The sequence below is a fragment of the Leucoraja erinacea genome, chromosome 28 (assembly GCF_028641065.1).
Source record: "Leucoraja erinacea ecotype New England chromosome 28, Leri_hhj_1, whole genome shotgun sequence".
Classification (NCBI taxonomy): domain Eukaryota; kingdom Metazoa; phylum Chordata; class Chondrichthyes; order Rajiformes; family Rajidae; genus Leucoraja; species Leucoraja erinaceus.
Genome location: NC_073404.1, coordinates 30362789 through 30378497, shown reverse-complemented (window position 1 = coordinate 30378497; position 15709 = coordinate 30362789). Strand labels below are relative to the sequence as shown.

Below are 15709 nucleotides of genomic sequence, written 5' to 3'. Positions count from 1 at the left end.
ATTAAGAACATGCAGATACACCAGATCAGAACATTTCTTAACTAATATTACTAACTAATAACACCATTCAACTGGATAGAATCTGGTTATAGTATATGAAAAGTAGAACAGTATAGTACAGGAACAGGCCCTTCGGCCCGCAATGTCCATGCCGCCCAAGTTAAACTGATCTCATCTGTCTGCCTGTGATCCATATCACCTCCAGTCCCTGCATATCCATGCACCCATCTGTCACATCTGCCTCCACCACCACCCCTGGCACTGTGGGCACCTACCGCCCTCTGTGTAACAAAGTTGGCCGGTCCATTTCCTTTAGACTTTGCCCCTTCTCACATGAAAGCAGCGTTAGATTTTCTCGAGGAATAAAACATCATGAGGGGAATAGATCGGGTAGAGTCTCTTGCCCAGAGTTGGGGAATCGAGGACCAGAGGACCAGAGGACACAGGTTCAAGGTGAAGGGGAAAAGATTGAATAGGAATCTGAGGGGTAACCTTTTCACACAGAGGGTGGTGGGTGTATGGAACAAGCTGCCAGAGGAGGTAGTTGAGGTTGGGACCAGATCAACGTTTAAGGAACAGTTAGACAGGTACATGGATAGGACAGGTTTGGGGAGATATGGGTCAAACACAGGCAAGTGGGATTGGTGTCGATGGGGCAAGTTGGGCCGAGGGACATGTTTCCACGCTGTATCACTCTATGGCTAAAGATCAAACTCGCCTCACATCGCCAGAGACCCAGGTTCGATCCCGACTACAGGTGCTGTCTGTACGGAGTTTGTACATTCTCTTCCTTGTCTTGAGTGAGTTCTTATCCCCACTGATCCCACACTCCAAAGACGTGCAGGTTTGTAGGTTCATTGGCTTTGTGTACATGTAAAATTGTCACTAACGTGTGTAGGAGGATAGTGTTAGTGTGCAGGGATTGCTGGTTTAGTGCGGGCTCAGTGGGCTGTAGGGACTGTTTCTGCACTGTATCTCTAAACTTCTTCTTCTTGCGAATGACGTGCACAGTCTAAAGTTATAGGCCAAGGGCAGATGTCCAGGCCAGGACAGCATCAGATACTGGGAGGATGGCTTTGATGCCCCCAGGGAAAAGCCTCAGTGGGCTGTTTAGTTTAGTTTACCTCTAAATTCTCTGCCTCAGAGGGCGGTGGAGGCTGGTTCTCTGGATACTTTCAAGAGAGAGCTAGATAGGGCTCTGAAAAATAGCGGAGTCAGGGGATATGGGGAGAAGGCAGGAACGGGGTACTGATTGGGGATGATCAGCCATGATCACATTGAATGGCGGGTGCTGGCTCGAGGGGCCGAATGGCCTACTCCTGCACCTATTGTCTATTGTCTATTATATATAAACTAACCTAAACTAAACCATGCCTTCTAGTCTTTGACACATTTCCACCCTGGGGTAAAAGGCTCTGAGTGTCTACCCTCTCTCTGCCTCTCATAATTACACACACTTGCGCAGGAAATAGCGTAGCCTCATATAAGCAGCTGGATTTTATGAAGAACCTCTTAGTAAACATTGAGAATTCACAATCCTTGTGAAATTAAGTTTCTAAAACCATGAAATATCCGGCACGGTGGCGCAGCGGGTAGAGGCGCTGCCTCACAGCACAAAGGACCTGGGCTCGATCCTGACTATGGGTGCTGTCTGTGTGGAGTTTGCACGCTCTCCCTGTGACCGTGTGGGTTTTCTCCAGGTGCTCCGGTTTCCTCCCACAGCCCAAAGATATGGCAGGATTGTCGGTTCATTGGCCCTGTGTAAATTGCCCCTGGTGTGTCGGGGGTGAATGAAAAAGTGGGATAGCATAAAACTAGACGATCGATGGGCGATGTGGACTCGATGGGCCGAAGGGCCTGTTTCCGCGCCGTGTCTCTAAAACTAAACTAACTGCGTTGAGTTGAGTTGAGTTGATTGTCACGTGTACCGAGGTACAGTGAAAAGCAGCGATGTTGTGGTTTGCAGTGTAATTGTCTTATCTGCACAAATGTAAATGCAAGTGTAAAACAGTGACATTATATCATTCTTTAAGCATCTTTCTTACCCAAAGGGACAAAAAAACGTCCTTACCACCAAAGTTGCTTTAAGGGCCAGTCCCACTTGGGCGACATTTTCGGTGACAGCCTGAGAAGAGGTTGTCACGGCGTGGTCGGGGCGTGTCGCGCGCGGGCTGACACGTGTAGCGACACGCGGTGTCTCCCTGCCGCCCCTGGATTTGGAACGTTCAAATTCTTCAGGCAACATCTGGGTGTGTCATCGTGTCGTGCACCACTATCACACGCTGACGTATGCTGTCCTGCAGGTGACACCCGGTTAGGGTTAGGGTTACAAATCACATGAGGAAGGTGTTGTGTTATACAGTACTTGTGCAGAGTTATCAGTAGTTGTTGTGTAGCCACAGCACATTCACTCCCAATGGATAAAACCACGAGAGGAATAGATCGGGTAGATCCACACAGTCTCTTGCCCAGAGTAGATCATTCGAGGACCAGAGGACATAGGTTTAGGGTGAAGGGGAAAAGATTTAACAGGAACCTGAGGGATAACTTTTTCACACAGAGGGTGGTGGGTGTATGGAACGAGCTGCCAGAGGAAATAGTTGAGGCTGGAACTATCCCGACATTTAAGAAACAATTAGACAGGTACATGGATAGGACAGGTTTAGAGGGATATGGGCGAAACAAAGGCAGGTGGGACTAGTGTAGCTGGGACATGTTGGCCGGTGTGGGCATGTTGGGCCGAAGGGCCTGTTTCCACACTGTATCACTCTATGACTCAATGAATTAATTACAATTGAATTGAATGAGCAGGAAATTAGTACAAGTGGTAACTGGTTAGTTTCATTCCCAGGACTAGCGATGATTTATTTCCCATGTTAAAGAGATGTAATGCTTTGAAGCAGGGGGGAGCTATGTTTCTGGTGAGAATCCATTGCAAGCTATTTAAGTAAGATGTAAGGTGCAGAACATGGATAGGTGACGATTCGGGTCGGGACCCTCCTTCAGATCTTTGGAGGGATAAGGAACACATTTCCCGATGTTGGGGAAGTCCAGGACAAGGGGTCACAATTTAAGGATAAAGGGGAATTCCTTTGGGACCGAAATGAGAAAAACATTTTTCACACAGAGAGTGGTGAATCTGTGGAATTCTCTGCCACAGAAGGTAGTTGAGGCCACAGTTCATTGGCCATATTTAAGAGGGAGTTAGATGTGGCCCTTGTGGCTAAAAGGATCAGGGGGGGTATGGAGAGAAGGCAGGTACAGGATACTGAGTTGGATGATCAGCCATGATCATATTGAATGGCGGTGCAGGCTCGAAGGGCCGAATGGCTTCTACTCCTGCACCTATTGTCTATGTTTCTATGTTTCAGGCAAAGGACATTAACTGAAGTCACCAAAGATAGTCACATAATGCTGGAGTAACTCAGCAGGGCAGGGATAATTTGTGGAGAGAAGGAATGGGTGATGTTTCGGGTAGAGACCCAAAACAGAAATCACTTCAATTCATGGGTAGGTCGACAAGAACGTCATGGTGGAGCTGCTGCCTCACAGCGCCAGAAACCCTGGTTCGATCCTAACCTCGGGTGCTGTCTGTGTGCGGAGTTTGCAAAGACGTGTGGGTTTGTATGTTAATTGGCCCTCTCCCCAGACTCTCAGTCTGAAGGAGGATCTCGAGCCAAAACGACCCCATCTCTCTAGAGATGCTGCCTGTCCCGCTGAGTTACCCGAGCACTCTGTGTCTATCTTTGGTGTAAACCAACATCTGCAGTTCCTTCCTGCACTTGCTGCTACTGTACTAGAGTGCTGGCTTTACCTTGCACTAAACATTATTCCCTTATCATGTATGTGTACACTGTAAATGGCTCGACTGTAATCATGTATTGTCTTTCTGCTGACTGGTTAGCACGCAACAAAAGCTTTCCACTGTACCTCGGTACCAGTGACACTAAACAAAACTAAACGGTGTCTCTGACAAATCTGCAACTTTACAAATTTCCCCGACATTGCAGCTACTCGCCTGATTGCAATAACCTAATTTAATGCAGAATTGAAACATACTCCTGGGTTTTCTAGCTCAGCCACTTAACCTCATTCAAACTAATTAAGCCTTTAATAAATCAATTATAAATTAACGTTTCCAGCATCTAAAAAATAGCAATTTTGAGCTTCAACCAATAAAGTGTGAAACTTGGCAAATATGTCTCTCCCGTACCATTGCAACCTTTACGAAACAATTAGACAGGTACATGGATAGGATAGGTTTACTTTAGTTTAGTTTAGAGATGCATCACGGAAACAGGTCCCACAGCCCACCGAGTCCGTGCCGACCAGCGATCCCCGCACACTAACACTATCCTACACACACTAGGGACAATTTACATTTACACCAAGCCAATTAACCTACAAACCTGCACGTCTTTGGAGTGTGGGAGGAAACTGGAGATCCTGGAGAAAACCCACACAGGTCACGGGTGGAACATGCAAACTCCGTGCAGACAGCACCCGTAGTCAGGATCGAACCCGGGTCTCCGGCGCTGTGTGGCAGCAACTCTACCGCTGCGCCACCGTGCCGCCCGTCTAGAGGGATATGGGTCTGGTGTTGTGGTGGAAACAAAGAACTGCAGATGCTGGTTTATACCAAAGATAGACACAAAGTGCTGGAGTGACTCAGCGGGTCAGGCAGCATCTCTGGAGGAAAAGGATGGATGGCATTTTGGGTTGAGACCCTTTTTCAGACTGAAAATAGGGGATGGGGGGGGAAAGGAAGATCTGGGGAACGACCAGGACTAATCAGGGCTGGCCACAAGTGACCCCAGGCAGGGCAGTGCTTGGCAGGTCCATCATTGGCTGGGGAACGTGTGATCTCAAGGGAGAACTATGGAACGTTAACCTCATCTACTGTCACAGAGTCACAGAGTGATACAGCATCGAAACAGGCCCTTCGGCCCAACTTGCCCACGCCGACCAACATGCCCCATCTACACTAGTCCTACCTGCCTGCGTTTGGCCCAGATCCCTCCAAACCTGTCCTATCCATGTACCTGTCCAAATGTTTCTTAAACGTTGCGATAGTCCCAGCCTCAACTACCTCCTCCGACAGCTCTTTCCATACACCCACCAACCTCTGCGTTAAAAAAGTTATCCCTCAGGTTCCTATTAAATCTTTCTCCCTTCAACTTATACGTACCTACAGTATGTCCTCTGGTCCTCGACTCCCCTACTCTGGGCAATGGACCCTGTGCATCTACCCGATCTATTCCTCTCCTCCGCTATTAAACTCTGGAGTTTAAAAGGATTAGAGGGGATCTTATTGAAACATATTAGATTATTAAGGGTTTGGACACGCTAGAGGCAGGAAACATGTTCCCGATGTTGGGGGAGTCCAGAACCAGGGGTCACAGTTTAAGAATAAGGGGTAAGCCATTTAGAACGGAGATGAGGAAACACTTTTTCTCACAGAGAGTTGTGGAATTCTCTGCCTCAGAGGGTGGTGGAGGCAGGTTCTCTGGATACTTTCAAGAGAGAGCTAGATAGGGCTCTTAAAGATAGCGGAGTCAGGGGATATGGGGAGAAGGCAGGAATGGGGTACTGATTGTGGATGATCAGCCATGATCACATTGAATGGCGGTGTTGGCTCAAAGAGCCGAATGGCCTACTCCTGCATCTATTGTCTATTATCTATTGCCTGACCCACCGAGTTACTCCAGCCATTTGTATTCTGAGCATTTTGACAGGTATGGTTCCTCCTACTGACAACAAATTTGGAACTGCTACTGAGTTTGAGTCTAGTTTATTGTCACGTGTACCGAGGTACAGTAAAAAGCTTTTGTTGGGTGCTATCCAATCAGTGGAATAACTAAACGTGATTCCAATCGAGCCATTTACAGTGTACCGGATAAAGGGAATAACGTGATTAACATTTAGTGTAAGATAAAGTTCAATAAAGTCCGATCAAGGATAGTCCGAGGTCTCCAATGAGGTAGACAATAGCTCAGGACCGCTCTCTAGTTGATGGTAGGATGGTTCAGTTGCCTGATAACAGCCGGGAAGAAACTGTCCCTGAATCTGGAGGTGTGCGTTTTCACACTTCTGTACCTCTTGCCTGGTGGGAGAGGGGAGAAGAGGGAAGAGGGAGCGACTGGGGTGCGACTCGTCCTTGATAACAGCTTTTTTTCCACGAGCAGTAGCTCTACTCAATAACCAAATATCTGTAGCCTCCTTTTGCTCTGGTATTTTCTTTAATTCACATGTTTAATCAATAATGTTTTATTATGAATGTTTAATGTTTTATGTGTCATTCCTAACTGTCACTGTATGTATGTTGTCACTTGCGGGCAGAGCACCAATGCAAATTCCTTGTATGTGAATACTTGGCCAGTATTGCCAATAAACTTATTCATTCATAATGCTGCTGGCCTTGCCAAGGCAGCGTGAGGTATAAATGGAGTCAATGGAAGGGAAGTTGTTTTTTGTGATGGTCTGGGCTGCATCCACAATTCTCTGCAATTTCTTGCAGGTCTAGGATGGAGCAGTTCCCAAAACAAGCTGTGAAGCATCCTGACAAAATGCGTTCCATGGCGCATCTGTAGAAGTACGTTCTGTTTGTTACAAATTGACCTCTCTGACTAATTCCAGTGAAATAATTAAATATAACGGTGTCCCCAGGAGCCGGGTGAATTTTAACATATTAGAATGAAAGATTTCATCAGGAAAACAGTTCTTATTATCAAATAATAACAGATTTGGTAATTAGGTAAATTGCAACATGTATCTGACGTGATATGTTATGTACTGGTAGCGGTGCCATGGTGATGCAGCGGGTAGAGCTGCTGCCTCACAGCGCCACAGATCCAGATTTGATCCTGACTTAGACTTTACTTTAGATTTTTGAGATACGTTGTGGAAACAGGCCATTCAGCCCATCAAGGAATCACCACATTCACTAACACTCTCATACACACTAAGGACAATTTACAATTATTCCAAGCCAATTAACCTACAAACCTGGACGTCTTTGGAGTGTGGGAGGAAATTGGAGATCTCGGGGAAATCCACGCACGCAGAACGTGCAAACTCCGTACAAACAGCGCCCGTAGTCAGGATCGAACCCTCTCTGACGCTGTAAGGAAGCAACTCTACCACTGCACCACCGTGCCGCCCTATACCCCGCGTGCTGTCTGACCGGAGTTTGCACGTTCTCCCTGTGGACCGCGTGGGTTTTCTCCGGGTGCTCCACGTTACTTTCCTCCCACATCCCAAAGACGTGCGGGGTTTGTAGGTTAATTGTCCCTCTGTAAATTGCCCCCTGGTGTGTAGAGGGTGTGGGTGAGATGGTGGGATAACAGAACTAGTGTGTGAACGGGTGATCGCTGGGCGGCCTGGACTCTGGCGGGTGATGGGCCTGTTTCCACACTGTATCTCTAAACACAAACATACATTCAAGCCATCAAATTGGTTAAATAAAGAACATAACATCAGTGCCAAGTTGGATCATTGATATTTCGCAGAATCCCTTAATAATGGCCGTGAGCAAGATTGTAAAGCATTCCAGCCACAGTGTGTAATCCCTTCTTTCAGAGCACCACTGAGGTAGACAATGAAAACTCGGACAGGCAGATTGTGTGCACATATTTCAGCAGCGCACTGCCATATTGTCAGCATAGAATGGTCACGGCTCCAGCACACATCTGAAAAAAAAATAAATTATGACATTGTGTGATTGCGTTCGCCACTGCTGTTGTTCATGACATCTAGTTGTGCTTCCTGTAAACACCATAAATCAAGAGCCATGGTATTGTCAAAGATAGTCACCAGATGCTGGAGTAACTCAGCAGGTCGGGCAGCATCTCTGGAAAGAAGGAATGGGTGACGTTTCGGGTCGAGACCCTTCTTCAGAAGGTGTGAAGAAACTGATTCCTTTTCTCCAGGGATGCTGTCTGACCCGCTGAGTTACTCCAGCTTTTTGTGTCTGTCATAATTTACTGTGTAAGAGCCAAAGAGTGTTTTATTGTCCTGTGTCCCAGACAGAACAATTAAATTCTTACTTGCAGCAGCACAACAGAATAAGTAAACATAATACACTGTGAACAGTATAATAAACGAGAGAAAAAGCTCAGTGTGATTATATCTACACATACTCACATATTAATACATACACACACACACATTTATATATATATACATATGTCTGCGTATATATACATACAAATAAACATATATATGATGTGCTTTGGAAAGAACTGCAGATGCTGAAAAAATTGAAGGTAGACAAAAATGCTGGAGAAACTCAGCGGGTGAAACAGCATCTATGGAGCAAAGGAATAGGTGACGTTTCGGGTCGAGACCCTTCTTCAGACTGATGAAGGGTCTCAAAGGATTTAAATCGAAGGGTTTAAACCGAAGATAGACACAAAATGCTGGAGTAACTCAGCGGGACAGGCAGCATCTCTAGAGAGAAGGAAGGGGTGATGTTTCGGGTCGAGTCTGAAGAAGGGTCTCGACCTTAAACAATAAATATGATGATATTCTATGGAAGTAAAGCTAAATATTTTGAATATAATCATTTATGAGACAAGTAGGAATGGGCTGAGAAATAGTTAATGGGAACCTGAGGGGTAACATTTTCACACAGAGGGTGGTGGGTGTATGGAACGAGCTGCCAGGGGAGGTAGTTGAGGCTGGGACTATCGCCAAGTAACACAGCATTTACACAGGTACATGGATAGGACAGATTCTGAAGCAGCAACTTTGGAGGAAAAGGATGGATGACTTTTCAGGTCGGGACCCTTCTACAGACTGAATGTAGTGGGGGGAGGAGTGGGGAGGAGGGGGGGGGGGGGTGTAGATTGGGCATGTTGGTCAGTGGGGGCAAGTTGGACCTGTTTCCATGATGTATGACACCATCACTCTATGGACTATTATTCCCTGAGTTTTAAAAAAACTTGGAATGAGAGTGCGATATACAATTTGGGTAATGATGCCACCAGAGTCAGGGTGGGAGTTTAGTATAAACACTGCCAAAATGGGGGTGAAAATCATGATTTCACATCTCCTGTAACTATTAATCACTCAGCTAGAAATAGAGGCAGCATATACTTTATTGGGCTCCTCAATGTTCTGGTCTCCACTACAATGTGTAGAAGGCACGTTGGCGCAGCGGTAGAGTTGCTGCCTCACAGCGCCGGAGACCCGGGTTCGATCCTGACTACGGGTGCTGTCTGTACGGAGTTTGCACGTTCTCCCCGTGACCTGTGCGAGTTTTCTCCAAGATTTCGGATTCCTCCCACACTCCAAAGACGTGCAGGTTTGTAGGTTAATTGGCTTGGTATAAATATATTAATATATAAATGTAAAATAATTGTCCCTAGTGTGTGCAGAGTAGTATTAATGTGCGGGGATCGCTGGTCAGTGTGGATTCGGTGGGCAGAAGGACCTGTGTCTCTAAACTAAACTAAACTAAACTAATGTGTTGCAAATGTATTTATTTGTACATTCATTTAATGCTTTCAAAAGTGAAACACTAAAATGATTTAAATTGATGCAACTCACAGAAGCAATCGGTACAATGTTTTGTGGAACTCCAGAGGGCAAGGTTGGTGCTTTAAATAATTTCTAGAACATTCTTTGTTTTCAGCTGTGAATGGTTTACAAAGAAGTTGTACAATTCGCCCCGGATTAGGTGTAAACACTTTTTTTGTCATTTACAATACGGTAACAGTTTTGGAGACAGTTTTAGTTTGACCTGTGAGTTATCAGCTCAGTGCAGTCACCCAAAACTCAAACGCACTCTTAGCTCAACTGTGTTTCCAGCATTCATCGGCAACAATCCTGCTTTGTGCTTTTTAGCTTCTTGCTAGAAAATTGGAAGAGTCAGACACAAGAATAATTCTCATCAGGGTGAGTAAATTCTGCTGTACCCTGTATATATCCATGTATTCAAGAGAGAGTTAGATTTAGCTCTTTGGACTAACGGAATCCAGGGATATGGGGGGAAAGCAGGAACGGGGCACTGATTTTGGATAATCAGCCATGATCATATTGAATGGTGGTGCTGGCTCGAAGGGCCGAATGGACTTCTGTACCTATTTTCTATGTTTCTATATAGCAAAACAAATTGAAAAAGTTGCAAATATTTTCATTGAAGTGTTTCTGTAATGGTATAAATGTAAAATTGTCCCTAGTGTGTGTAGGATAGGGTTAATGTGCGGGGATCGCGGGTGGTCGGCATGGACTCGGTGGGCCGAAGGGCCTCTTTCCACACTGTATCTCTAAACTAAACTAAACTAAACTATAAAAGGCTGAATGTTGTAATTAGTTATGCAGGACTTCAGAAAGTTTCAAAGTGATGTTTTGCCTAAAATCAAGCAGTTTTCCCCCCCTTCTCTTATTTTCCAATATGTTTGAGTTTTTTTGAGTTTGAGAGTTGACTCGCAGAGTTAGTTCAGTTTAGTTTATTGTCACGTGCACCGAGGTACAGTGAAAAGCTGTTGCTATGTGCTAACCAGTCAGCGGAAAGACTATACATGGTTACAATCGCGCTATTCACAGTGTACAAGTACATGATAAGGGAATAATGTTCAGTGCAAGGTAAAGCCAGTAAAGTCCGATCAAAGATAGTCCTAAGGATCACTAATGAGGTAGATAGTAGTTCAGCACTGCTCTCTGGTTGTTGGTAGGATGATTCAGTTGCCTGATAACAGCTGGGAAGAAACTGTGCCTGAATCTGGAAGGAAACAACAATCAAGCAGGACTTAACACACTTATGTTAAGAACATATAAGTTATAATATTTTTGTTAGCTATAAATGGTCTGTATTATCATCTGTGGAGAACATGGATAGGTGACGTTTCAGAGTGTTGGAGTAACTCAGTGGGTCAGGCAGCATCTGTGGAGAACATGGATAGGTGACGTTTCACAGAGTGTTGGAGTAACTCAGTGGGTCAGGCAGCATCTGTGGAGAACATGGATAGGTGACGTTTCACAGAGTGTTGGAGTAACTCAGTGGGTCAGGCAGCATCTGTGGAGAACATGGATAGGTGACGTTTTGTGTTGGGGCCCTTCTTCAGACTGTTCGAATTGTCACCTATCCATGTTCTCCAGAGATGCTGCCTGAGCCACTGGGCGCATGGCCTATGTAGTTCCTTGTTTCTCTTTAGCAACTTTAATGTTGATTCAATCTTCCTAATTTATCTGTGTAGGAAGGAACTACAGATGCTGGTTTACACGAAGACAGCCACAAAATGCTGGAGTAACTCAGCGGGCCAGACAGCATCCCTGGAGAAAAAAGGAATAGGTGACGTTTTGGGTTGAGAAGTTTCTTCGGACTGAGAGTTAAGGGAGCGGAAAACTAGAGGCATGAAAATATATTAAGAACAAATTTATGAAAGGCATGAAAAGAACAAATCAAAGCCAGCCAGATGATCAAGGTTGGGTGGAGCCCACAATGGTCCATTGTTGACCTGTGGAGAAGATTCTCCTCGCGGGCTGAATGGCCTAATTCTGCTCCAATGTGGGCAGCACGGTGGCGCAATGGTGGAGTTGCTGCCTTACAGCACCAGAGACACGGGTTCAATCCTGGCTTCGGGTGCTGTCTGTATGGAGTTTGCACGTTCTCCCCGTGATCTGCGTGGGTTTTCTCCGGGTGCTCCGGTTTCCTCCCACACTCCAACGATGTACAGGTTTGCAGGTTAATTGGCTTTGGTAAAGATCGTAAATTGTCCCTAGTGTGTGTAGGATAATGTTAGTGTGTGGGGTGATCGCTGGTCGGTGCGGACTTGGTGGGCCGAAGGGCCTGTTTCCACGCTGTATCTCTAAACTAAACTAAGCTAAATTAAACTTAACTAAACTAAACTTAACTAACTGTAACTAAACTTAACTAGGCTAAACTAAATTAAACTTAACTAAACTAAACTTAACCGTAACTAAACTTAACTAAGCTAAACTAAATTAAACTTAACTAAACTAAACTTAACTAACCGTAACTAAACTTAACTAAGCTAAACTAAATTAAACTGAACTAAACTAAACTTAACAACTAAATTAAACTTAACTCACCTTAACTAAACTAACCTTAACTAAACCTAACTAACCTTAACTAAATTTAACTTAACATAACTAAACCAAAATGTCGTGTGACCTTATGATTTGCTTTCTTCTCCCACAGATAAACAATGGGTGACTGGTCACTGCTTGGCCGACTCCTGTCGGAAGTACAGAACCATTCTACAGTGATTGGGAAGATCTGGCTGACGGTGTTGTTGATATTCCGCATTCTGCTGGTGACGCTGGTCGGTGATGCGGTCTATAGTGATGAACAGTCCAAGTTCACCTGCAACACTCGCCAGCCCGGCTGTAACAACGTTTGCTACAACACCTTCGCCCCCATCTCTCACCTCAGGTTCTGGGTCTTCCAGATCGTGCTGGTGTCCACCCCCTCCATCTTCTACATTGTCTACCTCCTCCACAAAATAGCAAAGGACGAACAGTACGAAATGAACAAGGGGCATCAGCAGGAGTCGCCAAGCGACCCCACACCTGGTGGGCCCCTCCTAGAGGATGAAATCCTGGCGCAAAGTTCCGAAGCCGTCAACCCTGGGGAGGCGGGACTGGATGTAAGATACGGGGAATATGAAATGGAAGGCATCAAGAGTAATAAAAGTGGCGACCCCATCTATCTTTCAAACAAGGTTCTATCAGTCTATATCATCCACGTCATGCTGAGAGCTGTTATGGAGATAATCTTCTTATTGGGACAGTACTATCTATATGGATTCAATGTGCCTTGTTTGTTCGTATGTTGGACCTATCCTTGTCCGACCAAAACCGACTGTTTCGTATCAAGGGCGACGGAAAAGACTATTTTCTTAAACTTTATGTTTTGTGTGAGTCTGGCCTGCTTTCTGCTGAACATAGTGGAGCTGCACTACTTGGGCTGGGTCTACATAGCTCGTGTCTTGTGCACAACCTGTTCACCTTGCTGCAAGAAGAGACAAGGGAGAGGACGGAGGCAACGTCCGCGGCAAAACCCCCTGCTCTTGGCGCTGAAGAAATCGTTCTACGACAATTTGATGTTGAAGTCGTCGGCGGAACTACTGCAACACCGGCCAGTGTACCTGCCGCACCTGGCCTCCATTTCAATGGAATCTGAATCTATAGAGAAAACTCGAAGAAGTTTTGACGGGAAGGAACATATAAAGATGCAGCGCGCAAACCTAAACAGATCCGCTAAAAGCAAGAAGGTTTGGATTTAAAACGCCACAGATTACACTTCTTCACGTTCAACGCCAGCACAAAAAGTATGGTGGAAGTACAACAACTTAAAAGGACATGTGAACACAAAAGAACTCAGAGTGCTGGAGTAACTCAATGGGTCAGGCAGCATCTCTGGAGTACAAGGATAGGTGACATTTCGGGACGGGACCCTTCTTCAGACTGAAACGTCACCCATTCCTTCTCTCCAGAGATGCTGCCTGTCCAGCTGAGTTACTCCAGCATTTTGTGTCTATCTTCGGTTTAAACCAGCATCTGCAGTTCATTCCCACACATACGACTTTTTAGTCAAATTGCATAAGGAATTCCAAAGAGCAGGAAATTAACTGATAGAATGATCTTCTGGGAAAAAAATAATGAAGTCCTCATTTCATGATAGATTCCCACATCCCTAGAAAATAATATGACACGGTGGCGCAGCGGTAGAGTTGCTGCCTCACAGCGCCAGAGACCCGGGTTCGATCCTGACTACGGGTACTGTCTGTACGGAGTTTGTACGTTCTCCCCGTGACCTGCGTGGGTTTTCTACGAGTTCTTCGGTTTCCTCCCACATTCCAAAGAGTTACAGGTTTGTAGGTTAATTGTCTTCTGTAAATTGTCCCTAGTGTGTGTAGGATAGTGCTAGTGTGCGTGGATCGCTGGTCGGCGCTGACTCGGTGGGCCGAAGGGCCTGTTTCCGTGCTGTATCTCTAAAGGCCAAATTTACAGATGACCACGAAAGAGGCAATTAACAATTAGTACCTTTTGTTGCTTTCGGCATCAGGTTTGATAGGTTGGAAACCAAGAAAAATAATTCTCAGAATGTATTTTTTTCGTTAATTTAGTTGAAAGATACAGCGTGGAAACAGGCCCTTCGGCCCATCGAGTCCGCGCCGACCAGCGATCCCAGTGCATTAACACTATCCTACACACACTAGGGACAATTTACATTTATACCAAGCCAATTAACCTACAAACCTGTACGTCTTTGGAGTGTGGGAGGAAACCAGAGCACCCGGAGAAAACCCACGCAGGTCATGGGGAGAACGTGCAAACTCCGTACAGACAGCACCCATAGCCAGGATCGAACCTGGGTCTCTGGTGCTGAGAGGCAGCAACTCTACCTCGTGCTGCTGGTGAATTAATGAATTAATTCAAGTTTGTCAAGTTAAGATCATTTTCAGTGCCTTTATTGTGGACAGTAAAGAGTGTCGGTATGCATATAAAAATTGAGCTACATTTATCAATTTTTGTCCCATCATTATACCTCGTCTGTTGTTATGGTTTTATAATCAATCAACTTCTAATGCAAAATCTATTAGCAATCAATCATATTATTCACATAATCTATATATTACATCTTGTTTGTTTGTGAGGCTGTGTGTTTGCGTGTGATTCCTGACCTGAATTACACCAAAACGGTACACGATAGTGCTACAATTTTTGGACCACCTTACTCACCATTGTCCTGTGGTGGGTTGTATCAGGTTTCGTTCAGATTTATGTTATATTTTACAAGTTACTCACATTTTGGTCGGCGCAGACTCAATGGGCCAAATGCCTCTTTTCGAGCTGTATATCTATCAGTAAACAGAGGACTGGCTGGTGTTGGCGTTAAGTTGGCGTTAAGTTAGGTTGACAAAAATGCTGGAGCAACTCAGCGGGTGAGGCAGCATCTATGGAGGGAAGGAATAGGTGACATTTCGGGTCGAGACCCTTTCATCCCCTTCAAAATAGGTAAATCTGGAGATGTCGTTGTGCGCAGCAGCAGAGGCTTGTGTGATTTTGTGAACAATGCTGTAGGAATTGGCTTAATGCCCTACCCAGTACAGGTAATGCTGTAAACAACGGCACATTCTCCATGATCCTGTTATGCATGGTAACACACCTTCCCTGCCAGTGGCGTCACAGCTAGAGGGCAGTGAAGGGAGGGTTTGGCACAGTGGTTCAGTCAGGGAAGTAAGTACAGAAGTTGGAGCATTACGTTACAGTTGAACAGGATGTTGTTGACGCTGCAATTGGAGTCCTGACCTGACACGTACTCCAGAGAAGCTGACTGATCCTCTGAGTTACTCCAAATGTTTACGAAGGAACTGCAGATGCTAGAACATTGAAGGTAGACAAAAACGCTGGAGAAACTCAGCGGGTGAGGCAGCGAAGGAAATAGGCGACGTTTCGGGTCGATCAATAAGCTATCTCATCAAGATGCTGATATATCATACATAGACACCCGGGCATTTTATGGTATAAAGATAGTGGCAGAAGTGACTTGGATGAGCAATAATAAAATACAAGTTTAATCTCATTCATCTTTCGATATCATCAAAATCATCATATTTCACCTGGGCAGCTTACAGCCCAGTGATATGAATATTGATTTCTCTAACTTCAAGTAACCCATGCATTCCCTCTCTCTCCAACCCTCCCCCACCCAAGTCGAACCAGCTTCTCGTTCTCACCC

At 45.3% G+C, this 15709-nt stretch overlaps 1 protein-coding gene across 1 annotated transcript; it reads left to right on the top strand.

Annotated features, from left to right (window-relative positions):
- The first annotated feature begins 10705 nt into the window (after positions 1 to 10705).
- LOC129710862 (gap junction delta-2 protein) lies at positions 10706 to 13795 on the top strand. The gene has a single exon (XM_055658150.1). The coding sequence runs from the start codon at positions 12171 to 12173 to the stop codon at positions 13248 to 13250; it is 1080 nt and encodes a 359-aa protein (XP_055514125.1). The 5' UTR covers positions 10706 to 12170; the 3' UTR covers positions 13251 to 13795.
- The last annotated feature ends 1914 nt before the right edge of the window (positions 13796 to 15709 follow it).

What these genes read in the sequence shown, in the direction of transcription:
- LOC129710862 (XM_055658150.1), top strand. Translation starts at nt 12,171, where the DNA reads ATGGGTGACTGGTCACTGCTTGGCCGACTCCTGTCGGAAGTACAGAAC.